General features: G+C 35.0%; 2 protein-coding genes across 2 annotated transcripts in view; one reads left to right on the top strand and one right to left on the bottom strand.

Annotated features, from left to right (window-relative positions):
- Positions 1-27,884, bottom strand: part of IMMP2L (inner mitochondrial membrane peptidase subunit 2) — a 475,219-nt gene that overhangs the window by 265,016 nt on the left and 182,319 nt on the right. The window lies entirely within an intron of this gene.
- LRRN3 (leucine rich repeat neuronal 3) lies at positions 299-2,971 on the top strand. The gene has a single exon (XM_062567038.1). The coding sequence runs from the start codon at positions 399-401 to the stop codon at positions 2,523-2,525; it is 2,127 nt and encodes a 708-aa protein (XP_062423022.1). The 5' UTR covers positions 299-398; the 3' UTR covers positions 2,526-2,971.

The following is a 27,884-nucleotide window of genomic DNA, read 5'->3' as shown; positions in this document are numbered from 1 at the left end:
AACTTTATAGTTTCTTATACTAATTATTTCCTCTTCTTACATTTTAGGTCATCCTGTCACTCCTGCAAACACTAATCAATCATGGGATTTGAAGATGATACTACTAAATAAATGAATTGCTTAATCTCCTATGACCATCTATACATGCTTCATCTTCACAAAGCTTATCAATTTTATGTCACCAAGGACAGACTGACCTTCATTTCCACAAAATGCCTCTTACTACTGGACAAGTTGGTTGCAAAGTTATCACTTATCCTCAAGAGGAAAGTCTTTGGCGTTCATCATTTGCCAATACAAGTGTGTTTTTTTATCAACTGACCAGGTCATACTGAATTCCAGAACAATAATTGTGGACTAGTAAGGAGCCTGTTACTTTTCTGAACATTTGAGCTAAGATGAAGGACATGCAACTGAAAATTAATTTTCTTCTTGGCCTAGTTATCACTGCACTAGTACAAGCCGTAGGAAAAAAAGCAGACTGCCCAGAGTCATGTACATGTGAAATCAGACCTTGGTTCACCCCCAGGTCTGTGTATATGGAGGCACCAACAGTGGACTGTAATGATTTAGGTCTTTCTAATTTTCCAGCCAGATTGCCTGCCGATACACAGGTTCTACTTCTACAGACTAATAATATTGCCAAAATTGAACCGTCAGTAGACTTCCCAGTGAATTTAACTGGTCTAGATTTATCTCAAAACAATTTATCTTCAGTGACCAGTATAAAACTTAGAAAGATACCACAGCTGCTTTCAGTGTACCTTGAGGAAAACAAACTTACTGAACTCCCTGAAGAATGTCTCTCCGGACTCCACAATTTGCAAGAGCTCTACATTAATCATAACCTGCTTTCTGTGATTGCACCAGGAGCTTTCAGAGGCCTCAATAATCTTCTGAGGCTTCATCTCAATTCAAATAGTCTGCAAATGATCAACAGTAAGTGGTTTGAAGCTATTCCTAATCTTGAGATTCTCATGATTGGAGAAAATCCAATAATCAGAATCGAAGATATGAACTTTAAGCCTCTTATCAATCTGCGCAGCCTAGTTTTAGCAGGCATAAATCTTACTGAAATACCTGATAATGCTTTGGTTGGCCTTGACAATTTAGAAAGTATATCATTTTATGACAACAGATTTGTTAGAGTGCCCCATATTGCTCTTCAGAAGGTTGCAAATCTTAAATTTCTGGATCTAAATAAAAATCCCATTTACAGAATACGAAGAGGAGATTTTAGTAATATGTTGCACCTAAAAGAGTTAGGAATTAATAATATGCCTGAACTGATTTCTATAGATAGTCTTGCTGTTGATAATTTGCCAGATTTAAGAAAAATAGAAGCTACCAATAACCCCCGATTATCATACATTCATCCAAATGCATTCTGCAAACTTCCCAAGCTGGAATCTCTCATGCTCAACAGCAATGCACTTAGTGCCCTGTACCGTAGTACAATTGAGTCCTTACCTAATCTCAAAGAAATCAGTATACACAGCAATCCCATTAGATGCGATTGCGTCATTCGTTGGATTAACATGAATAAAACAAATATTCGCTTCATGGAACCAGAGTCACTGTTTTGCGTAGACCCTCCGGAATTCCATGGCCAGAATGTGAGGCAGATACATTTCAGGGAAATGATGGAAATCTGTCTCCCTCTGATAGCTCCTGAAAGTTTTCCATCTACTCTTGATATAAAATCTGGCAGTCATGTTTCCTTGCACTGCAGAGCAACAGCAGAACCAGAACCTGAAATCTACTGGGTAACACCGTTGGGACACAAACTTTTGCCTAATACTATTTCTAATAAATACTACATTCATTCTGAAGGGACATTAGACATAAGTGACATAACACAAAAAGAAAGCGGCTTGTATACTTGTATAGCAACAAATTTAGTAGGGGCAGACTTAAAGTCAATCATGATTAAAGTGGATGGCTCTTTCCCTCAGGACAACAATGGATCTTTGAACATTAAAATAAAGGATATAAAGTCTAATTCTGTTTTAGTTTCATGGAAAGCAAGTTCTAAAATTCTGAAGTCCAGTGTTAGATGGACAGCCTTTCTGAAAGCAGAAAACTCTCAGGCTGCACAGAGTGCTCGAATTCCATCCGATATAAAGGTATATAATCTTACACATCTAAATCCATCAACTGAATACAAAATTTGTATAGATATTCCCACTATCTATCCACAGAATAAGAAGCAGTGTGTTAATGTAACCACAAAAGGACTGGACGTTGCAGTGAAAGACTATGAAAAGAGCAACGTAATAGGATTCCTTGCCTGCCTTGGTGCTCTCCTGGGAATCACCTCTGTGGTATATCTCTACAGCTGCATCTCACAAGAGATGAACTACGACATAGGACATAGCTATTTAAAGAATTACCTGAAGAAACAATCCTTTTCACTCAATGAGCTTTATCCTCCTCTAATCAGTCTCTGGGACATGGGCAAAGAAAAAAGCAGAGCTATGGAAGTAAAGGCAACTGTAATAGGAGTACCAACCAATATGTCATAAATATATCAGTATATAACTTAGTTGCTGAAATAAAAAGCACATGACTGCATTTGTGCTGAACAAAAAGGCCACAAGAAAATGTATTTCTTTTAGAAATTAGATACCTGGACTTTGCTGCTGCTGAGAAATCGGAATCAGCGAAAGAGAAGAATTTAAACTAACTGGTTTCTAAGGGTATTCTACCAACCAAATACAATTAACTCCACTTCCTAGAACCTTCATGAGACTTTTAAGTCTGGAATACAGTGCAAATAGCCAAGAACATTTTCTGTATTTTTCTTTTTTTTATTATATAACAGTAGTGGAACTGAGCAATACCTCCTCCTGTGCTGTATTACACACACTAGCCACGAGTTTTTGCAGTGAACAGATAAATTAGAATTGACACATGGTGTAATGAAATGGACAAATTCTGTAGAGTAGACAGTGAGTATGTGGAATTTTTTTATGAGGAAAATACATTTTTGATTAAAATCAAAATAGTTTTTGGCTTGTTTGTTTCTAAAAAAAATATTCTGGTCTGACAATAAACAAACTCATTTTAATGTCTGATTAATCATCTCCTTACATGTTCTCCTGTTGAAATGCCAATCTGAGTGCACAGGATTATTTTTGCTCTTTTTTAGCCTGTATATCTGTGATAAACCACACAATAAATACTTTTATAAAGTACTTCCCCATATATTTAAGAAATAACTGTACTTTATATGTTGCTTGTTGTGGGAGAAGAAAGAGAAGAGAAGGGTGGGAATGAGACATCAGACTGATAGGGAGATAGACTATTAGATACTAGTAGTATCAGTAAGTTTGGGGCTGGTTTGGTGTTTTTCCAGAAGCCTGAAAACTAAATGTAATCCTTAAAACTCAGATAATGTAACTCAGTATTTAGTCTTCAGTCAAAAGGATAACTCAGTTATCAGCATTGCCTAAATTTTAAGTTGGTCATGCAGTGCTGTGCTCAGTCAGTTTAAATAATTTTGCTGGTATTAAGGGTTTCTTCTGTACAGCAACAAAAACAGAGTCTATAAAACTCCTCAGCTTTCCAGATGTAACAAGCAAATAAATGACAGAAATGTGATTAGTAGAAATGAAGTGAAACAAAACAAAAAGAGAGCCGTGAATACCTGACTCTGCTCATAGGGACATTAAAGTTCTCGTGGGAGTAGGGCTGGGACCACAAGCAGCAAACGTGCACCTGAAACTGCTATCAGCATGTTGACTGCAAGCTAAAATCCAACTCCGTTACGATTAAGTGACTACTTAGAAGTCCAGTACAGAGAGGATATCTGACCATTAAGATACTTAATGAAAAGAAGTGGTACCTCCTGATAGGGAAATCAATACCAAAATTTTTATGTCAGTCGATAGCTATGAAAACAAATAAAAAGGATGAAGAAGAAATAGTTATCACTGCATATTGTACTTAGGCAATAAAACATGCAGGGGAACAAAACATATAGGTATCTTATATAACAAAGTGAAAAATAGGAATAAGAAAAAGTTATTGTAAGCTTTTAATAAACTTTAACATTTTTAAAACTCTACAATAGAGTTTATCTTTTCTAAATATGCCTGAAACAAACATTTCTGTCGAATCACTGACAAAATTTTTGTAGGTAGAAGCAGAAATGCTACTTATTGTATCTAGACATTAACTTTTACACTTACTCATAGTTTGCTGCATACTTTCAAAATATCATTGGTCTGTAAACATTTCTAATACAGACAGATCATTTATTTTTAGCTATTACTAATGAATATGTCACTCTAATGTTAAAGACATCCTTTTTCTAATTAAATCCTAGATTTTTATTTTATATAAAGGTTATATAAAGGTTCAAAGTTGTTAAAGCAGAAAGACAGATTCAATGCTAATTTTATGTTACAAAAAATTAGGAATTCATAGATTCAATGAGTTTCACTGAAGAAAAAATTTACAAACCTGATGAATCACTATTAAACATACAAGCACATTAAAACTTACTAGTTAGACATACTCAAATGTTGTAAAAGATTTCAGCACCATGAGAAGAGCTATCTATCAAAAAAAATAACTGAAATATGACCTATTACAAATCAGATATCATGTATGTCAGCAAGAACTTGCCAATATACCCTTTTCTAGCTGCACTTAGCACCAACAATTGTGACAGCTGTGAAATGAGAATCTCAGGCAAAAATATCTCCTCACAATGGTATAAAACAGCACAAGAATACAAGCCAAATGGGGAGCACTGACTTGAAGATTCCCCCTGCTGCCCTGTAGAATAAATACAGAAGTTCATGAAAAATAAGCATGCTATTTGCTTTATTTAAATATTTCACTAAAAGGTTTTTTTAACAGATAAAATACATTGCCTTTTTTATAAGGAAGAGTTTTCATTCTAAAGAAAGGTAACGGAAATATAACTAAGTACATCTCACAAGTATATGAAACATTCTATACTTTTTACTTGTATGAAATGAAAATATACCTTAAGTTTTAAGAAATCTATTATTCTATTACTAATTGCTCAGACATGAATGATATCCTGCATCTCTTGAAAAGAAAAATATAACTGCCTTATGTTAAAGCAGCTTTGCAATTCTCTTTTCACATGGCCTTCAGGAAGTCATTTGATAACTTCCTGCCTTCCTTTCATCTCTGAAAGTGTGCTGAGCTTTTGTTTTTCGTGGGAAAAAAACTTTGGTAATCAACCTACCAAACAGATGCACCTTCTGCAATTAAGCATTTTGAGTAATACTCTTTATCATTTATTAATATTCTCCATTTATTGAGTAATATTCTTTATTTATGAAAGGATGCCTTCATTGCTATAAATTAAAAGTGCTACTTTAAGAAATGGTAGGAGACTGTCCATAAGTACAGTGTTAATAGCATCACTGCAATAGATTATGAGATTACAGAATTTTTGGTGGCCTGTAAAATAAAACACTTAAGAATCTAGTAGGGATGCCTATGTAAGGGGTACAGAGGAGGAATACAATAGGAATAAAGAGAGATTTAAATTTAAACTTTTGAAAGATATTCTTACTAACACATTTTAGATAATCTTAGCAGCCATTTATTCATGCAAGTATATGTCAACAGCATTATAATTCTTCAATATTTTACTGAGGTTTTAAATACCTTTAAATTGAAATTTTACATGTATCTAGCAGGAAAGTTAGTGACATTTTTTTTCAATCAAATTCTATTTACCATAAAAATATGTGAAAGAAAAAAAGCATGTTGGAGGTGCAACCATTAAAGCTCATTTAAATCAGATTTCAATATGTGTATTGACCAATGAATGGTTGTTTTATCCTTTTATTATATGCACTTTTTTTTGCATGTGAAGTACTTATGTTCTGTTAGTATTAAGTTAGCCAGGCTGCAATCTTTTATTTTATTATACTTGTATTATATTATCTGCTAAGCAGGAGTAGCATCTTGTAGAATACACAGTAATGTTCAGAATGGCATTACTGTGAATCACCTACCATCCACATAGATATATCAGCTTTGGCATCTACACAGAAAGAGAAATCCATGATACAGCCTAACAAATCTCTGAAAAGATGCTACCACCAAGATGTCCTTCACGTTAAAATTCCCACAGAAGTTGGGGGTGAGCAGTGGGATTCTTGTGGATGTAGGAATGGATAGCTCAGCCTTCCCTAGATGTACGACTCCACAAACCTGAAAGAGCCTTTGGAAGCAGTAAGTCCCCCTTTTAGCCTGAATATCTTAGAGTATATTTAACACACATTACATTGTAGACTTCTGGGGGGGGGGGGGAGAGACAGAGACAGAGAGAGAGAGAGAGAGAGAGAGAGAAAAGAAAAGAAAAAAAAACCACCTCTAAACACACTTTTCCCTAGCAAAGCAGCACCCGGAAAAAAGTATTGGAAGAACTCCCTAATAGTGCTGTAATATTCTTTTTTAATAATTTCTTCATCTACAGAGAGGTTTTTTTTCCTCCCTCAAGGTAAAGGCCTAAACTTTCTCTTTTTTATTAACTTCAAGTTAGCTCTTCAATACCCATATTCATATTCCAGTTTAAACTAAACAGAAATGTTATTTTATTCTGATGCTACCAATCAATATCTTACTAACATCGAGCAAAATCTTCATTTTGTGTAAATCACCAAACTCACACTCATTGAAAAAGGAATAAAATGTTTTACACTAGTTTATCCTAAAGTCTAGTTTTGGTGTTATACAAAATAGTATGATAAAGTAAATCTAGTAAATCAAGAGCAAAGCACTCTGCTTGTTGACCTCGACATTTCAAACTTATTCTTTCCATATACTTCTGTTTTCTATACTCTTCTGAGGTAAGGAGGTAGTTGGCAAGCATGAGAGCCTTTAAATTCTGAGAAATATCTCTAATTGTGATGAGGGAAGCAGGGGGGGGGAGAGTTATTTCAGGAAAATCATGTTCAGATTAGCTTAACAACTTCACGCTGAATCTCTTTTGTTTTTAAATCATAAGAAGGAAGTAGAAATCAAACTTAGAATACAAATTTGCAATCTTTTTGTGCACGTTTATATGTTCCTGTAATGAAAAGTTTACTTCATATTTTCATATATACTGATAATACACTTACTGCTTCAGACTTCTGTGAGTTTTCAAGGTTACATTGCTGACTTTTTAAGCGCACAGTGAATAACCAAAGTTGGTATGTAGGAACGCATGGCTTTCAAAACATCCATATTTACAAACTGACAGCAGGAATGACACAGAAACCAATGCCTGAACACATTTTTCTTTTTTTAATTATCTGTCCTTCAGGTAATATTTTTGTGTGACCAACAACTCCAAAACTTATAGCACAAATTTATCACGATTTTTGAAGAACATTCAGAATAATTATCTGTATTTTAATTTTGTATTGTTTCAAAGCTCCAGGCTAATCTTATTTTCTCCTTAATTAACTGGAATGTTTACTCTCTTTAATTGAAGCACACACACTGACAACCGGCTACATTTAATTTCCTCAGAAACAGATAAAAGTATTGTTACACACCTGTGCTTCCTTCTTATTTAATAATTTCCTCTCAGGAAGCCAATACATTAGAAACACTGTTTACTGATTTTTCACAGCAGAAAATAGCAAGTCATAAATGGATTAATTTTATCTTGGCATTTGACAGTAATCCTTACTCTGAAACATTTTATTAACAAAAGAGAGAAGGCAGCATCAGACTTTTGAAAAGTCTGGCTAGGCAGTACCCAAAACATAGACTTAAAGGACTTTTTAACTTAATTTTTCAATTCTTTTTGAAAAATTTCAACTCTGTTATCTTACTTCTGTCAGTGCCTGAAAGGCAGAGTGTTCTAACAACTGAAAGATGAAGTATTTACTTCTTGGTAAAACCATTAGAAATACCATTCTGATATGCACATCAACTAACATGACCAAGATGCTCACCCACACATGTACCTTTCAGCTTCTGTTTCAGACACAGTGATAGGAAATTGTAATTACAAATAGTAGGTAAAAATCTTAGGTTAAAAAAAAAAAAAAAGACTCAGTGATGAACCTTCATAGAACAAATGTTCCATCCTAAAATAAAATAAAAATTTCCTTTCCTCAAAATTCACTGATATAATTCATCTTGTTTGTGTAACCTGAAGCACTGATATCAACATAACTTCAAGAATAAACAGAGATTCTGTCCTCAATCTTGTGCTGGCAAATAATGAAAGAGGTGCAATGATCAACAGTAATCTTATCAAATATTCTCTGTTCTGTGAAGCCAGAAGAGACATTTCAAGAAGTACCTGTATAGTCTAGAAAATGATTTCAGATAGACAGCAGCAGCAGAACTGAGGAACTTTTAGAGACTTTCTGTCAGACAAAAAGAAGACTGAAGAAGACAAAAAGAAGAGAATCATTCTTGTCAGAAGAAAAGAATTCTTATTAATGACTTGAAACAGTCAGACTGGAGTGGAGGTATGCCTCTGATGGGACAAGGGATTCTTTAATAGCAGAAGATATACAATCCATAGGAAAACTTCAGTATGAAAACTGCACAAGGCAATTCTAAAAGATATAGCCAATTAAATGGATGAGAGAGAATAGACAGTGAGCACAAACCACTAGGGACAAACCTAAGACAATTTACCTCACGGTAAAGATGAGAAATTCTACCTCAAAATAGATTAACAGCAGCATGCTGTTTTTGCAAAGGTAAAAAAAAAAAACAAGATGATCAGAAACATTTTGTCTAAAAAATTACTGGTGATGCCTACCAAAGGTCATGATACTTTATCACAATGCAGCTTACAGATGGGTATCTTGGAATAAGATTGAAATGAGAGAAATAGATAAAATTAAACAAATTATCTCCTTAGAGTACATTTTTATTCCACAACTGACAGGAGGAAGATGATGCTGGAATAAACTGTGAGGTAAGAAAAAAAATTGCACCTTTCTGGAATACTGGTTCACCTTCTCCTGGGAGACAGGTTTGTGCAACTTGTACAGCTTCCATTTTAATACTACTGGAACCAAGCAGAACCAATCTTCTAGGAAAAGATCTAGTTAGATATTCAGGAATATGTTAAGCTACAACAACAGAAAAGAAGGATTATCTGAGCATTCATTCAACACAAAATCACGAGATTGAGAACTAAATTAACCAAGATGCCAAAGACTACGAAGATTAAAAAAAATCGTAAATGACCCATGTAACAACTCTAGAAACTAGATATTAAATAAGAGAAATGCAATTACTCATTTATATGGATAAACTGAACTTGAGTTATTACTGAAACCTGGCGAGATCAGCATGATTGGAATTTTAAAATAGATGAGCATACAATTCCAGCCAAAACTGTGCCATACAATTGAGAACTGAGCTATTCATTTCAAGTTCAATAAAAATTCTGAAGGAGTTGAATCCTCTTGAATGCTTGTATAGAATAATGTGAAAAGAATATAACATATCAGACTGAATTCTACTGATGATTAAAAGTACTTCAATATTGTGAAACAAAAGGTACAGGCATTGTTTGTAATGGCACCAGCACACCACAGAACTCCTAATGATTAATGAAAACTGCCCCCATGATAAGTGACTGACTGTGATATACAAACATTGAATCCTTTTATGTTGTTGTTCTGTTTACATTAAGTAATAATTCATTTCTATAACCAAAATATTTTGAACAAGAGATAAAAGGTTAAGCCAATCAGGATAATTTGTTTAAAAGACATGCTATTTTGAACAGTCAAGAAAAATTGTAAGTAGAAGCAATGCACATCCACCTGGTTGACGGAAATATTCTCAGAGATACAAAGCTGCAATTATATTGAAGTGTTTTCCCAATTTCAATTTAAAAATTGAAGTAGATTGATCTTCAAAGAAGGCAACTGTAAAAGAAAGCTACACGTGATCATAAATCTTGAATGTTTTGTTGAAATAATGGACAAATCACTTTTGTCCTTGGCTGCTTACAAAATTACGACCAATTGTCAGAACTACCAAACACAAATAAAAGGAAAACTATGAGTGTCAAATATCTTTTTCTGGGAGTTACAGCCACAAACATTGAATACAAATTAGTTCATACATTTAACTAAATGCAGGAAAAAAAATGTATATATAACCAATATCACCTTTCAGGAAAAAAAAGGCAAAATATGTCCACCTATGAAGAGTCTACAAGCCTTACAGACATAAACAGTATTTATGATTTGGTTGCAACCATATAAATAACTTCCAAACTCTTGTACTGGTTTGTCATACCTGTGATGTCTAATGACATAACCAAATGTATAACAAGGTATAAATGTCTAGTGTAGTTTTGAAAGCCTTTAGGTGCCAGTGCCACCCTCCTGACTTTCAGCTGCTGCACCAAGGGACACCTATCTCTTGTAGGTCTTGTCAGCCCTACATGTTCATCCCCCTAGAGCATCAAAAAATGGCTGGCTATGTTTAGGGACATAACAATGAAAGAATAATCATGCACAGAAAGAAATTTTTTATATTCCAAAGAAAATGAACTATTTGATGGGAACTGTCTTTCATCTAAAATGTTATTTCATTAGTTCATTTGACTTATCCATAAATACATGGTGCACGGTGTCTTTACTGCCAGCACACAACTGGGATGAAAATATAGTTCCAAGAATTATTTAAATATTTGTTCTCAAATCAGTTGGTAATGCTTTTGAATCTTTTTTTTCATCTAAATATATATGAATCTTGTTAGTGGACAAAAAAAAACTAAAAAATTAAAAAATTCCAGTGGTTTTGGAATATTAAAATGGATTAATAGGATTTCTTTACATATTAAGGAAGAAAACTTTCAGTTTTCATTTACTAGATTACTGTAACAGAAGAAATACAAGTATTTACATAAAATGAATTAATAGAAATACTTGAAATGAAATCCTGACATGAAATGTTGACATTCTTGTAGAACATTTAATATTCATTGAACCTAATATTTTCAGATTTTACAAGTTCCTTTGTAAAATGTTTAATTATTTCTCATGTTCATCCCAAGGAGACATTCAAATTCTAAAAATCAATACTCTTCAAAGACACTGCATCTCTTGTTTAATCATTCATCCTTTTGGAGATGAAAGCTCCTTCAAATGAAATTCTTCTGCTTGCTTAAAAATATTTTTTACAAACCCTTCTCTCACTTGTTGAAGATTTTCTTCCCTTGGCTTCAATTATTTCTGGACCTTTTTCTTTGCCTTTTTTGCTCCAGTCCTTTTATTTGCCTTGATACAAACGCTCAGCTCTTCTCCCTTCCATAATCCCTCTTAGTCCTTTGCTTATATTTCCCACCACTATTGATGCCAGACTTGTCACATCATTTCCAACACTGCCAGTAAAGACAGATGTTGTCTGAATTATTAACAAAATTATCAAGCAAACATCATATTTCAAAGCAAAATATTTGAATAGCAAAATACAAATATTAAAGAAAGACCTGGAAATCTTAAAGAGAACCGTAGCGTAAAACAAATCAGTTAATGACACGAAGTTTCCCGCAAGGAAACAAAGTTTAAGAATATAATGACATTCACTGAAAACAATAACAGTAATGTGGGAGTAAGGAAAAGCTGAGAGGGCAGGCAATTTGGGTAGATGGCCTATTCCTGATCCTGAAATAGCTGATGTTCTTTTTAACACTACAGTTTAGAAGAGTGGAAAACAGGTCCGTCTGCCTTACCATTACGTAGCTGTTGTTCCTTATTCGTGTTGGTGACAATTTCATGCTGTGCTCCAAATAGGCTTAATGCTTTGGGGAATCGTAAAGCTACATGCTGTATGTATTCAGGTGTGAAGGGAAATTCAGAGTAAATGGCCAAAAGAACAAGATATTATTTACCGTAATATTTAGAGTTTCTTGATCTAAGACCATTTACATTCATACTGCCACAAAATATACCCCCTAATATGGAACTTTAGAAGTTGAATTCACTGATTTTCTCCCACCCAAAATATAAAATCAGGCAACACTGAGCCACAGACTAATATTTCTTGTAAGCAGGAATGCTTCACAAACACATGCAAAGGGAAGAAGGAAGTTAGGAAAGTATAAGGAAAAATATATTCCATACTGAAATCTCCTTAAAAGATTGCAGCTACCATTGTAAATAATCATCTTTTTCCTTCCAGAAATTCCCCATTAAAAAGATTCCCAAGATCTGCAGAGTGTTTACTTCTAAGTACTACTTTGAATGTAGGATGCTTCTCTATAATTGTGTGTCCAGGCTAGAGGTCAAGGAGAAAGAGAAATGCTGAGGACAACTGTACACACGGTGCTGAATGCAGAGGCTACACCTCCTGCCCCAGAGACAGCCTCCTGCTTCAAAACGTGCTTCCACACATCACACAAAACTACCTTCTAGTCATCACAATGAAATACGCAGCGTGATTTTTTTTTTTTTTTGACAGTCCAAGCTAACTTTATTCTTAATCTCCATATGCCACGAAGATTTACTGTGTTTCCCAGTACCAATGCAAAGATAGGATCCTCCATGACATTTGGGGTAATATATCACCTTGAGATTGACTGTCTGTACTTGAACGGTCTGGATTTTACTTGATCAGACAAAATTGTTGCTAGTCAGCTAAATGAGTTTACAAAGATAAGAAAACAAACCTGCAGGGTCCTAGGTTGGTAACAATGTTTTCACAGTTGATCCCTTCAGTCCCAGCTACTGTTGCAGATGAGAAAGCAAACAAGAATTGAGCTCCTGGAGAAGCATGTACTTATTTCACCCTCCAGCACTTCAAGAGATGCAAGAGCTAGGTGCCAGAACAAGTCTTACTGCCAATAGGGCAGTAAGAGTCTCCTCTGTCAATAGGAGACAAAAGACAAGGAACAAAGCAAGACACAAAAATTACCCTACGGATGTTCTTCTTCTAAGTACTAGAGGCACTAAATACGGTTTCCAGTGACATCACTACAGTACAAGAATTACCTCGTTCATCTTTTCTGTTAAGCCTAGCAATTACACCATCCAGATGAGTGTTCCTTGAAGTATAAATAAATGGAAATCACCTCTAATTAAAAAAAAAAAGAAAAGAAAAGAAAAGAAAAAAGAGAGAGTGCGAGAGAGGAATCCCAAAATTGAGGTGTGCAGCAGCATGGACAATGCAAAAATGAGAGTAGAAAATGAATGCTGCTTTTCAAACTAACCTAATAGCTGGGAAAAAAAATCTCGAAAGCTTTAATGACAGTTAATTAGCTGGGACTCAGAACCTCATCAGAGAAGAGAGAACACGCTGCTTCTAAAGGGGCACTAAATACGGGGCTAGCACTGGGAAAAGACCTCAGTGGGAAATATTTAATACTAATTTTGAAATAGCAGTTAAGACAGTCTTTATCTATAGTCATTTCTTCAAGTCCAACTCTAGCTTCTTTAAGGTAAGCATTACTGACTCATATACTACACTTTACAGGTTAGAGGCCTGGGTTTGTCTTTTAGCCATGTAAACACAAATCAGATTACTTGATACAACTGTTGGGTATAATATTTCTAGACAGAATCTTACCAGAAATTTTTTTTGGGGGGATGAAATTGTTCTCCGTGCTCTTAATATTTACCATGCATTTCTATTTCTGTCTCTAGCATGAGTTTCAGGTAAACTTTAAAACATACAGCTTATTACTTTTGAGCACCAAAAGAAACTGGGTCACTTTCTGTAGGCCACCAAAGACATCTAACAGATAACACTTTGATAAAGTTACGGTAGCAGTGGAATGACTTTATGTGATAAAAATCATCAAGGCCTATCTTATTCTAGCATCTATGTGGAAAAGGGCTACAAGTAGAGTTAGAATTATCTTTTTTAAATTAAGTATCCACTAATTATGCAAAATAAAAATAACCATTTAATGTTAATGTCATTAAAATAAAGCAACTACCATGGTTAAACTACTGATAGTCAGACATCATGACTTTTTTTTACATATTACGTAATAAAAGAATTAAGTGAAACCAGACTCTTTACTTTGAATTAGACTTTTTCAGGTTAATTTAATCCTACCATAACATTTACTACAAAATTTGACAGGTAAGTACATATTATTTAGATAGTTATTCAAAAAATGCATTTTTGTGTAGCTAGACTATTGTGTAAACAGCAATACTGTGATATCATCTAAGAAAAATAAAGCTATATAAATCCATTTGATATTGTTGCATAACACTGAAAGTCATATGCATTTTATCAATTCACTGTCATTTTTGTGCTTTACAACAATTAAACTGCTTATCCATCTTTTTTATTTAAGTTTTACACAATTTTGTTCCATAAATGCTCTACAGGTATTTGCAACAAGTATATGCTCATTTTTAGGAAAATAAGAGCTATATTGAATATTCATATGCCACACAAGGTATTCCAAAGTATAAAACGATGCTTTATTCTCCAAAATTATCTGTTTGCACTGGTTTACCTACATTTACCTAGATAACATAACACATGCACATAATTCCCTCAATTCTCTCTCTTCTAAAGCCATATAAGAGAGTTTCAGTATTCATGGTAGGATGAAATGCATCTCCACGATTCTCAGACCCTTCGTATGAACACTCTAAAATAGTTCTGTCCACCCTCACAACATTTATAAATGCATATTCACTTTACCTTGCCCAAATCACCCTTTCGGCTTGCAAGCTGTGAGAGATCCAATTCTAAATTATTTTCTTTTCAGTCCTTCTAGGAACTTCAGTCTCTCTCAGCCTTCACATTTCTTCCATTCATTTAGTATTAATCTTCTGTTTGCTCTTATATAAAATCACACAAGTGTGGCATGCAGACCACCTTTTAAGCTACTTTCTACTTCATTAACACTTCATCTAGTTCCCAATCTCCTATGACATGTATTTCTGGCATATTTTTCCCTATGCTATCTATTAGTATTTCTGCACAATTACATGAAAAAAAAGAATACACAAAAGAGCTGAATTGTACTGTGGATTTAAATGCAGATTTCAAGTATAGCCAGAGGAAAATTAACTCTTTTATTTAATAAGAAATACATTCCAAAATCTTTACATCTATATCACTAGTAGAATTCAGAGCCTCCCAGAGAATGGGGGATTTTAGCCAGCTTTTAAGATAGCTCAGGCAATACTGAAAACTCTACACTTCTGTAACTCCTGCCTGCTTAAGCAGTTTACTCTTAAACAATATTTCCATAAACTAATACTTACTTTTTTTCCCTTAGTCTTTGAAAAGCTGGTTGAAATGGAGGATGTCCACTCTTACCACAGCAATTTTAAATTATTTCTAGCCTGTATAAGATCTCGATTTTTAGAAAGAGCAAATGGAAAGAAAATCTTATTATCCATCCAGCTTTTCAAAAGCATATTATAAGTTATAAGCATGCATACGCAAATGAACACATTTTGCCAAAGTATATATATTAAAGGGAAAAGATGTCTGCTGCCCTGAACATTAGTTAAATAAATAGTTTTGGGGGGAAAAAAAGAAAAAAAAAGAAAGAAAAAAAAACAGATTTCAATGGTTTCTGTTCACATCAGTGATACATAAGTGCCCACTGGTCTTTTGTCATTACAGCAAAAGAAATTAGGTGCAAAACCTCCACTGAATTGAACAGATATGAGACTCTAACCCATTTAGGTGTTTTGGACAAAACTACTAAACATGTCTCTGAACTATCAGGAGCTGGCCACATGGACCTAGCTGACCCTTAGACCTCAAAACTTTTCATATGCATAGCTTTACTGAAGAGGCTGTGAAAGCAATGTACATCATTTATTTAATTGAAAACATAACATATATTTTTCATTAAGACAAAATAGAAAAAGAGCAATATTACTTATTTAAAATACTTAAAATAGAATACTTTGTGGAGAGCATCTGCTTCAGGATTAAATAATTAAATATCCATAGACAACATCAAAGAAATATTCAATGGTTAGAATTTTAAATGCTGACACAGGAATGTTCTGCCTGTTCAGGTATTACAGAATTACCAACAAAAGCTATGTGCCATACAATACATTTTATATGATAATCTCATGACTATATCTTAAAACACCACCAAGAATTTAGGTTTCCACCAGATTCTTCCTCCTTCTCCTTGTGACCTACGAAGACTCTGCTTGTGCTATTCATCGCTATCAATTATCTTCCTAATGGACTTCTTAGAATTCAGCTCATCTTCCTCCTCCTTCTGCCTCCCTCACCTGAAAATTTCTTTTTGCCTTCAATTATCTTACACATGAAAGTTCCTCATCTTCATATGTCATGCAATATCACCCTCCCGCTGTTAACATCTCCTATTTTGCTTAGTATTCAGGCCCTAAACTCTATTTTGCCCTTCCCCAAATTAACATTGCACTGCACTGGGTATGTATAAAATAATCTAAACTCTTCTTAATAAAACCCATACATTAAAATATGCCAAAATTGTATGTATAATGAGTAGGTGTTTACTTTAATCAAGAGTGTAGAAATTCTCATACATATTCAGAAAAAGAAAGACAGTTTAAGGAAGGAAAAAATAATATTTAAAAAGAAGGTAGATTACAACCTTCATCATTTGCTGCTAGCAAATCCAACTGCAAACCATATGAGAATTACAAATAAAGCTGAGAAAAAAATCAGAAGCAGTAGACAATCAGTAAGATTAAGTCCATGGTAAAAAAAAAAAAAAAAATAAATTGTAATAACAGATGACAGAAATATTTAAGAGGAAATCAGAACAAAAGAGAGCAAACCTGGAAAAATGTGGCCAAAGAGGACAAAATTGCTAGAAAATGGAATTGGTACCAGCATCAAAGCAATAAATATGAGGAAAGATCAACTAAATGAACAGAGTCACTCCTATAACTAGTTTTGCTGAAGTTGAAGGAGAAAAGTACGGTAGAGGAAAGGTATAGGAAAAACTGCTGAAGAGGAAGGAGTTAAGACACAGGCGCCTGACAGCCCATTCTGGTAACACAGGAATAAAAAGTTAACAAGAGATAGGTCTGTAGCTAGAAGCAGATTTTGGATAAGAGGAAGTAACAGTATTATTAAAAAGAGAGAAAGATTAATAAAGAGAAAAAGTAGCATGATAAAAGAAACACGTGGATTTGAAGATATGAAATACGCAAATCAAGAAGTTTGGAATGAAGTAAGAAAGAATTAACAATGATGGGGAGAAAAACAAGCCAGAAGGAGTGTGTGCTTGGATTTTGGCCAAAATACTTATCAAGGACTAATGCATATCAGCAGCTGTATGAAGCTTATACCTTATAGGTAATCTGGACTCAATGAGATAGCAATCATGTTTACAAAATAAATATTTTTGGAATTTAAGAGTCATATTTTCACCAAGTGGCAAGGAAAAAGTCAGAGTACTATCTGTAAAACAAGCAGCACAAAAATATTTATTAGAAGGCCAAAAGAAGTAAATGCTTAGGTAATCAAGCACAGCATGTCTGGAAAATCTGGCTAAAATGAAAAAGGCAGCTAAAAGAGGTAGTGTCATTTGGGAGCTTCTATCCAGAAGCCAGCCGAAAGCCGATAACCCTGTGTTATTAGGAAAAATACTTTCATAAAGAAATCTCAGGGGAAAGGAGACACTACTGCCTCTAATTAAGGACAGTGCTCAAGGTCCAGGAGCTGCTTAACAATACCAATTATAACACCACTAATAACCAATTAAGGCTTGCGATTTTTCTAAACATTACCAGAGCTACAGTCATTTTTATTGTTGATTTTTAGAAGCCTCAAAGTTCTTTGAAAATAATTAATTCAAAAGGATTAACTCAAAAAAAAATCCATTTAAAGGCAACAACAAAACCACTCTGGAATGTATTCAAGTTTGTTTTAAGTTGTATCCAAATCAAATACATTCTACTTAAAAAGGAGTGAATCATTATCACACAGACAAAAAGCCTAAAGAGAGAAAAATAGAAAGAGCAGGAGTGGAGAGGAGACAAAAGAAAAAAACCCAAAAATATAACAAGGGAGAAGATGAAAGCACAAAGATGCTATACAAGCTAATATACAAAGTTATAAAAATTACATTAATCTTTTTAAGTTGTATATGAAAATACTACAGCAAAAGTTTCAGATAGAGTATAGCAACAGAAATATTTAAAGAAATGATTTCAATCCTTTTTAAGCAGGGAAGTTCTGGAGTAAACCAATCAACAAAAACTTGAAAATAAGGGATATTAGAATAAGTTAACGAGGAATCTGTATGTAAAAGGAGAGCTGACCTGTTGAGTGTCTAAGGATGTATCTACACTTAAAGACGCATCACAGGTGCAGTTTCAGAACTAAATTAGCAAGTCTATAAAGTGCACTGCAGCACTGCAAGGCTTTTATTAGCTTGCGTCCAAGTGCATTTGAACAATATTAGTCTGACCGAAAGGCACATTAGCTTTATATTACTCCCATCAGGCCTGATTAGCTTGAAAGGACCTCACATTCATAAAACTAGATTGTAGGGACAAAGGTGCTAAATTCTGCACAGAACTTTTGATAATTTTGCAGAGGAATTATATCCCTAAAGATAATTCATGTTTTGGAACTTGCTCAAAGAAGCAGAAGTATTTTTGCTCAGATGACTCCAAGATTTAGATCAGGAGCATCCTGTTATTCCTTTTTAAATGATTCAAATGGTTCTCCAATATAGTTGCAGAATTGCAGAGGACCTTCAGTTTGGGCAGGTCTTTAGGCCTTTAGAGTTCCTAAATTTTAAAATGGTATTCATATTGCAGAAAGGTATTTTGATATCCTTTCTACATGTGATGATGGTTTATTTTAAAGATATTTAGTCTACTTTTTTTGGAAGAAATTCTTACATGTCATTCCTCATGTCCTACCATTTTCATTATGATGCTCTGCCTAAGTATCTAAATAACATGGTTTCACAGAAATGTAAAGCAGCAGCCTATGAAACTGCATGTAAGAATGCTTTCTGCTCTTTCCCCCGCTCTGGCATTAGTAACTAACTGTAGCTAACATTCATTTTTCTAGTATATAAAACATTTAGAGTAAGTCCATCTACATGAAAAAAAGATTCAAATACCTTCCTCTTTCCAAAGAAAGTATGAAACTTTGATAATCCAGAAAATCTTTCCTCTTGCACTATTAATCATTTTAAAATTTTATTTCTTTGGAGGCATAGTTTTCTTTTCTACCTTCTATCTTTCCAACTTAACATTTCACTCTTTTCAAGCCTGAAGTTTCAGGCTGATCAAGGATAATTCTCCTATAAGTAAGGTAATCACCTGAACTGTATGTCTAAACATACAGCTTCACCACTACACTGAAGAGCCAAAAGATTTAAGAGCTTGAAAAAAACACAGACTACTTTAAAATACAAAAAATGTTTTCAATGTGGTGCAGAGGAAATAGGAAATATTCAGCCAAAACAATGTCTTGCTCTGAGCTTTAGATAGTACACTGGAAATGGTGCAATTAATAAAAGGGGCAAGTCGAAAAAGGTAGTGAAAAAAGAGAAAAAAAAAAGAAAAAAAAGAGACAGAATCCCTCTCTCTCTCTAGGAAAACTTTAGGAAATACACATGGAAAATGGAGCAGAAATCAAGACAATCAGTCACAAAGGATAAAACTGATAATAAGCAGGGCAAGAGATACAACTATAAATGCATTAAGGTAGGCTGGTAGGAAAAAGGCGCTCTTTAGAAAATAATTTTCAGTTGAGGTAAGTCAAAGAAATGATAAGTTACGATTACTAAGTGCTTGATCAGTTAACAATCAAGTATATATAGGAATACAATGATATATTCAGACACAAGCTTGGTGTCTAGCTTTGTAGCACCAAGGTTTCTGACCATGTTCAACAACAGATGCTCAGTGAGGAGCACAAAAAGAAGATTTCCATGATACTCTGCTCAAGACACCTCCCATCTCCTAGCATTCCCAGGCCTCAGGGACTTCCTCAGCAAGGGAAATTTCCAAGTATCTTTGTGTTTAACAGCCTTTCAATGACTGTTCCTTCATGAATTCATCCAAGCACTTTCTGAATTCATGTCATCTTCCTAATGTGGCAATGGGTGCTATGACTTAACAAGGAGATCTGTGGAGTTTTCACAGGCATGTGCAATTATAGGAGCTTACATTTCTTAGCAAATACAGAAGGATCTTAAACATTTTTCCTTATAGATAACGGCTCAATATTCTCAAATATCTGGTAAAATTTATATTAGTTTTCTAATGTAGCCAACATTCTAAAAAAGGGTGCTACATAATGTTAGGTTATCTGACTAAAGACTAAGCAAACAAAGCCCAAAGAGCTGCTGCAGATCAGAGGAACACTGATAGGTGGAGGAACCCTAGGAAACTAATCTGTGAAAACAGAGCGTGCTAAAGCAGCACTCCTCAGGCCCTCACAGAAGGATCAGACCGTTGTCCCTGGTGTGAAGCCCACCAAGGTGACACAAGCAAAGAAAATAGCTCTGCAAACGCCTTGCAAAATAAAGGGGGTTAGTGCCTTCAGGGGTATAAGACTTATTCTGGGACACAGAGGAAAGAGAATCTGGGGACTGTGTAATACTTACTGTGGGATGTTTTAAGCAGAGGGAGCAAAGGCAGGAGGGAATAACTAGGGTGGACTGGGGAGAAATAACTAAAGGGAAACATAGGGAAAAGAGGATAAAAGGGGCCGGCCACATGTAAGCACGTGGCTGCTCAGTATGCTTTTCTGCCCGAGCTGTGCAGCTGACCTCTCCTGTTAAACTCTATTCCCAACTATTTTCAGGGTAAATATGCTTTCCAGTTGGTGTGTGTATGCACAGGACCTGATAGCGAACATCAGGCTGATGCAGAAGCCTCTCCGGGATGAGCAGCTTGGCTGCCACTCACTGGAGAGGGACGCAGGGCCCAGGGCCCTGGCAGCTGAGGGACAGCTACCGGAGACACTAAAGCCAGCGACGCAGGAAACCATGATGTGTTGTGTGTTTGCAAAGCAAAAGAAAAAAAAAAGTGTTTCTAGCTTTAAAATAGTTCCTTGTTTAGAAATATTTTATTACACAATTTTTTTCAAGCTATTTTCACATTTTTTCCCCCTTTACAACATAAAGCAAGCTCTCACAGCAACATCACCACCGCAGGCAATCAGAATTGACCACTGGTAGGATTATTGGCTCTGATGAACGCTCTCAAGCCTCTTTGCCCAGTTTCCTACCGAGCTTCAAACCCCCCACACAGTTGAAGTCATTTGCTTTTTGTCCACTGACAAAAGCTGAGGAGGACAACCTCTGCTTCTGTCTCCGAGATCTTACGTGTAACCATTCACACTGAAAGCACCAGCCAGGGTCAAACTCTTGTTGTGACCTGATGAACAGTATTTAACAGAGCAACAACTCAATTAGTTTTCCAATCATGCTACCTTTTGTAAAAGGAGATTCAACAAAAAGCAATTGCTGTCCATTTTATCTTTTGATATTATTGTGCTCTTTCATTTCAGACAATAGCCTGTTACATTAATTTGAGTTTGCTATCCTCTCCACACACAAAAGCTGATTTAGTAGATTGCTGGATGAGTATTTCTTAGCCCTGTGTTACTACTGGTGCCTGTGATCTTGCCGTTGTCTTTTAACCATTTGTCAAAGTTTAACTCAGATTCAGACAGTCTAAATTCTACCTTTATTCCTTTCTCTGATCTTGAGTCATCTAGGTCTCCATTAATTCTTGTTCCTCAAATCAACACGTCAATCTTGCTAGAGCAGCAATAACTTCCTTCCTTTATCAGGTTGCCAAGTGTGGAAGAACTTGTAATACTTAAACTCATATTTGTTCAATATTTTCTACTTCTGTAATCTCCTCTCTATAATCTACTTTGTAATTTCATACTAGAGCATCAGATACATAAGTGACAGGGAAATCTACAATCTCTCTGCAGCTTCAACTGCAAATTCATACCAATTATGCATTTAATTGCATCATTACCTTGATGCTTTTTACATTTCACTTTCACCTCAACTGCAAACCACATGTTATTTTTTTTTAAATTTTGTGAAAGTTTTAGACATCAATATTGTCTCCAAAATATTATCTATGAAAAAGAATGGCTAAACTCTTCCCATAATAGGGTAAAATATTTCATAATTTCTAATAGTTCATGCTATTTACTTCACCTTTACAGAGCTTTCATACTTCAATTCATTTCCAGATATTCCAGACAAAGGTAGTTCCAGATAGAGAATCCTTTTCTTCAGTTAAAAGGGTCAGGTTTCAACTTTAAAATATTTTCCTACTAAAACAGCCTCTTTAATGTGTACTTTAATTTTAACCGCATATAGTGCAATGAATGCACAAGTTTCCAGTGAGCTAGCCAGCGAAGGATACTGTAAAATCAATTGTTCTCTGAATGACTGCTCATACCCTCTCAGCATGAATTACTGCCATGTAAAGTACATGGATATTCTTTCTTTTGTTTCTTGCGCACACAATACACTATATCAGGTTAGATAAAGGAGAAAAAGATTCATACTTGTTGTTCATTCATATTGTTCATTCAAATTCTGTGGACCAGAAATCACATTTTCTAATTGTCTCAAGATGATATATTGAACAATTCTCGCAAGCAATTTTTAGTAACACGTATCTCATGTGCCCTTGTTTCCTGCCTTTTATTTAAAAGCAAGGGATTCTCAGTAATTTCACAGCAGAATGGGTCATTTGCTACTTAATTTCTATCTTCCTGTGTATTCCATACTAAAATTGTAGATGCATATGTCCTAGAGCATACACTATTGCTACTTACAATAACCAGCAACTGCTAAAAATAGCATAAATTACAGTGTTAATTCCCACCTTAAAATCAATAAAAGCACCAAAATTTGGAGTTTAGATTACCATGATATGCTTAGTTCATATAAGGATATGTTCATAGTTTTCAACTCTTGAAATGACTAATTTTGAGACTAGATTAGCATATACACTTAAGCATGTAAGTGCCTATAAACTCAGTGCCAGACTGCTGGGTCTTTGGATCATCTATTGTATCAACTTCAGCTGAGAGAAGAAATCAGCCACGACCCTATTCAGCATGAGATAACCAAATGTTGAATGATTCTGATTTCATTCATACTATCTTTCCATCATTATTCTCAGAACCTCACTAATAATTTAATATGTTCTGGCATTTAGCCATTTTATCATGTCAGCAGGGAAAGTTACTGGGGGCTGAAACAGCTCAGTCAGAAGAGCGTTAGACTAAAGATCTAAAGGTCCCCGGTTCAAGCCCGGGCCTCAACAAGGTGGGTGCTTGTTGCTGCAACCCTGTCTAATATGCTCTACGTGACCCTGCTTGAGCAAGGAGGTTGGACTAGATGATCTCCAGACGTCCCTTCCAACCTTACCTATTCTCTAATTCTGTGATTCTATGAAAGTGTAAAACACAGAAATGCATAGGTACCTTAAACTTGCAGGTATCTCTAATTTTAATAAGTAATTTGGAAAGCATACTGTAACTCGTTGCATACCCAACTTTTTATATCATAAAATTACATTTTTTTGTAAATTAAAATAAAAAAGCACAAAAAGCCAGCTCTCCCATCCTCCAAAAAATGCTATATATCACAAGCATACCTCATTGGACACTTTTCTCATTTCTAAAGATCAGGAAATATGAAGTTTCATCCCCTTCCCAAAAAAATCTAATTTACTTGTTCCTCATGAACTATATGCAACTTAGAAAGGCATTCTGGATAACATTCAATTACTTATTTCATGTGTATTACCAGATCCAACATTAACATTGGAGAAATAATAGCTCTTATATTTAGTCAGTGGAGCCATCATGCAACATCTTATTTTTCTAGATACCAACATGATAGCATGACATGGTACTTCCATATAAGTAAAAGACAAAAAGTGGGAAAGAAAAGAACGGCGATATAAGACATGTATTTACTATAATCACATTAGAGGATGCAGATATTTTTTCTAGATTAAAGAGCTTGAAAAAGCAAGTAACTTACCTAACAATAATAACTGTAATAATAATTGTCTTAATTACTAGTCTAAAATCGAATTTTCCAAGAGAGTCTTATTTTTGATAGCACCCAAAAAGATGTTATGAAAGCTGAATTAGCCTTTGGAAACTACTTCAATGAAAATTAACTGCAAAAACGTAAGAATTCAGTGGTATCATTTTAGTTATTAATATACAAGCTAAACAGTGCAGACACATTAAGACAAAAGGAAACCACAGAAGAAGCAAGTTTATGCAAGTTTTGGGGGCTTTGATTCATTTAAGCCAAACGTAGCTCTTACCTTAGGGACAGTGGGGTTAAATCCCAGTAGAATTTACAAACCTCTCTAGGTTTTTTCCTATGTTGTTTTGACAGTGACATGAGGCATAACACAACAGACGTTTATGAGAATAATACCGCACAAAAGAACATCTATTACTATCGAGATAACATAATAAGATAAGATCTTATTTATGTGTTCTTGGGGATGGGTCTCAATCATCCCTCTGCATACTAGCCTGTGTTTTATTTGTTTATAATCAGAAAAAAATTACCTCATTGCAGAAACAGTATACAAATAATAATTCTTTATCACAAAACCAGATTACTATCTTTTGTAGAAAAAAACAAAAATTAATGTGAATATTTCCTGCTAACTACGGTGTACCTTTTATTTTAATTCACTGTGTTAAAGAAAATATTCAGTTTCTAAGGATTTTGTATTAATATATAGCACATCATCTATTATATTGCAGAAGCACTGAAAAAATTCTGCTATATTTATCAAGCACACCTTTAATTTATTCCTCCTATCCTCTGATGATTGATATTTATTCCATATCAAATATATTTTACGGGATGGTGAAGGTCCCTTACTCTATAAGTGCCAGTATCTGCACCTGATATAATTTGTCCTGGGAAAGAAGGCAAGAACAAGCAAATAAACACATTCTTTTCAATCAGAATTATTCTTCTCAGTATCAATGATGCCCTGTATTAATGAGTTCCAAAGTATACATAGTGTGAAAAAAAAAAACAAATTAATCCCTGCAGAATTTTTAATCTTGTGGTTTTTCAGTTTCGTAAAGGTATTTTTATTCTCATGTTTCCAAAAATAGCAACCAGCACTATTCAATTATCTTCCTTGTACTAATCATTATTTTTTACGCTTCTCTTGAGAACATTTTTATTCATCAACCGACCAAATGAAACAGTTGCAATTTCTAAACTCTCTCTTTTCAAGAAAATCTCTCCATGTATGCATTGCTCTACTAGATTTCATGGCAATAGTAAATCTAATGAATCCACTTAGCAACTCTCAGGGTAGCACAGCTTACTACTTTTCCTGTTCATTTGTTACTGATTAATTTTATATTCCGTTAGATTGCCTATGTATCTTGGCTGTTTGTTCTTGGTCTCCCACGGTATTATCTATTTATTTGATCTCACATATGAAATATGTCACTTCTGCGATAGCATCATTCCAAACAGCTCAAGAACAGTAGGTTAATTTACTCTATTTCCATACTAGGAAAGGTCTCTCAGTCTTATTCCTTCCTTTATCTCACCTCTCCAATCTTATTTTAGAATTACTACCACAGTATCTGAGTACCTTCTGTACAAAATCAATAGCAATAAGACAGTTTTAATAGAGTCTGTCACATTTATTGGGGAGTATTTAAGGTGTCAGTTAGGTTTAAGTATGTCTTTCTAAGGGGTTCTGTGACTTTTCTCAAATAATGTCCTAATTCAGATTTACTCTGTCTCTTCTGGGAGATTAAACTGCATTATTCCAGTTTTCATAATTTGTAATACTCTTATAAGTCTTAAAAAACCATAATGTTTTATTATTTGGAATGTGTGTATTCATGCAATTTGTGCTGGGCTGCCAGCAACATGCCAGATCTTGTTTTTCTCCTCCAGCTTTGAATAGCAATAGTTATTCAAAAAAGCAGCTTTTTTTTTTTTTTTTTTTTAATAAAGGAGGAAAGAGATTTTCAGTACCAAAATAAATAAAATTTTGACTAAAGAGCAAGGAATTATGACATAAATTATTCTACAACAATAAGTAACATGAAATTAGCCGTCCGACCACAAACTAAACCCTTCGCTATTGCTCTATTCTGTCACTAATCTGCATGACAATTTATAATACAAAATAAAATGCAGTATGTCAGATACCAGTGTCATGATTATAGTGATAAATTTTAGAACTCCAAATGATGTATACACCTCTCTTATTGTATAGAATAGCAAAAAGAGAAAAAGCATCTGATAAAAGAAATAAATCATGTGTGAAATTCTGGTGGGAAAACACCTACTTGCTTTCATAATGTATGTTATTACAAGCAGTCTAACCAATTATGGAAGCAAAAGGTGACCCCAGTTTACAGCTGTCAACACTTTCATTACCCAAAATACGAGAAAAATACTAAGTACTATTGCAACTCACCTGCAGTAGATATTTCAAGCTTCACTTACTGTAAACTTTTCTTGAATTACACACTATTATTATATGCTTTTATATAGTTAAATTAAACCCCAGTACAAATATTTTAATTCTACTACTAAAATGGATATTGGTTCAGTACAAAGATCTTTATGAATTTGTCCATTTCATGTAAATTCACTGGAAAGAATCTTAGAATAATTAGGCAACCTCCTGCTCAAATCACAGCTAACTTCATAGTTAGATTGGGCTGCCCAGGACCTTCCCTGACTAACTGTGAAAAATAAATGCATTTATTGTACCTCCTATCTTCTTTGAATCTTCCTTATTCTTATTTTTAAATTCTTGAGACTATCTTGTACCATTGGTTATAGGACTTTCCTATATCAAACTGAAGCCTGATTTGCTTTTCTTCATACATTGTTCTGCAGGAATAGACTGTAGCTATGCTGTTGCTCATATAAACTACTTGTTACATTAATATATTTTTGTCTCTGTGGGAAAGAGAGTCTCCTTGCCTTTCAAGGCACCCGAAAATTCAGAATTCAGCTTAAATTTTTAAAAAGTATATCACCAGTCGGCAACGTGTATAGAAAATATCAAAACCAAACTATTTTCCACAATAACTGAGAATATAAGAATACTTACAGAACACGGTATAGCTTTACAAAAACTGTTGTTAATTTTCTTTAGGCATCAAGTGGCAAAAACTAAATAGCCATGCGGCTATCTTTCTGACAAAGTCACAGTATCTCAGGGACACTGATCCTAGCTCTCCGGAAAGCTACTTCAGCTAAATGGATTCAGCTCCAGCTGGGGTATTTTATTACTGAACGACGTAACCCTTCTTGTGATCCTGTCATCTAAGGATCGCAAGGGTAACTAAAACACTACAGCCAACATAACGTTAACGTGCTCTAACTTTGCTATCACGCGGGAAGTCAAGCTCGTAGTAACGAAGATGGAAACGCTAGAAGACGAAGATGGAAGGGGAGAACGCTAGGAGGCTAAATCTAACGTGCAGCATTCACGTTTACCCCACGCAGCACGCAAAACTGTAGAACACGTTTGGAACCAGTTTCGAGGAGACAAGGCTTCCTCAAGCGCAGCCAATTCGCCGCCATCCAAGCGGAAAAGCAAAAAGCCTGGAGAGCGGAAACGACCAGCTCACCCGGCTGCTGCAGAATTTGCCGGCCGGGCCCGTACGACGGGGCAGATGCACTCCACAGTGCGCCCCCCGGGCCCGGCCCGCGTCCCCCACAGCCAGACCCAGTGATGAGCTTCCCTTGTCGGTGACTTGTCCCGGCTTCCTCGCTCGGAAGTCCAGGCAGGCAGGGGGGAGGAGAACACAGCCTGCAGCTAGGACTTGGCAAAGGCGTATACTCGTGGACCGTAACTCCAGTTGCAGCCCGTGGTGGGCATGGTTTTGCCCTTTGACTCCATGCTAAATGAAAGTGGAGCATTTTCAGATTCTGG

This window comes from Rhea pennata, chromosome 1 (genome assembly GCF_028389875.1).
Source record: "Rhea pennata isolate bPtePen1 chromosome 1, bPtePen1.pri, whole genome shotgun sequence".
NCBI classification, from domain to species: Eukaryota; Metazoa; Chordata; class Aves; order Rheiformes; family Rheidae; genus Rhea; species Rhea pennata.
Note: the sequence above shows the minus strand (reverse complement) of the source record. Positions and strands in the feature narration are given on the sequence as shown.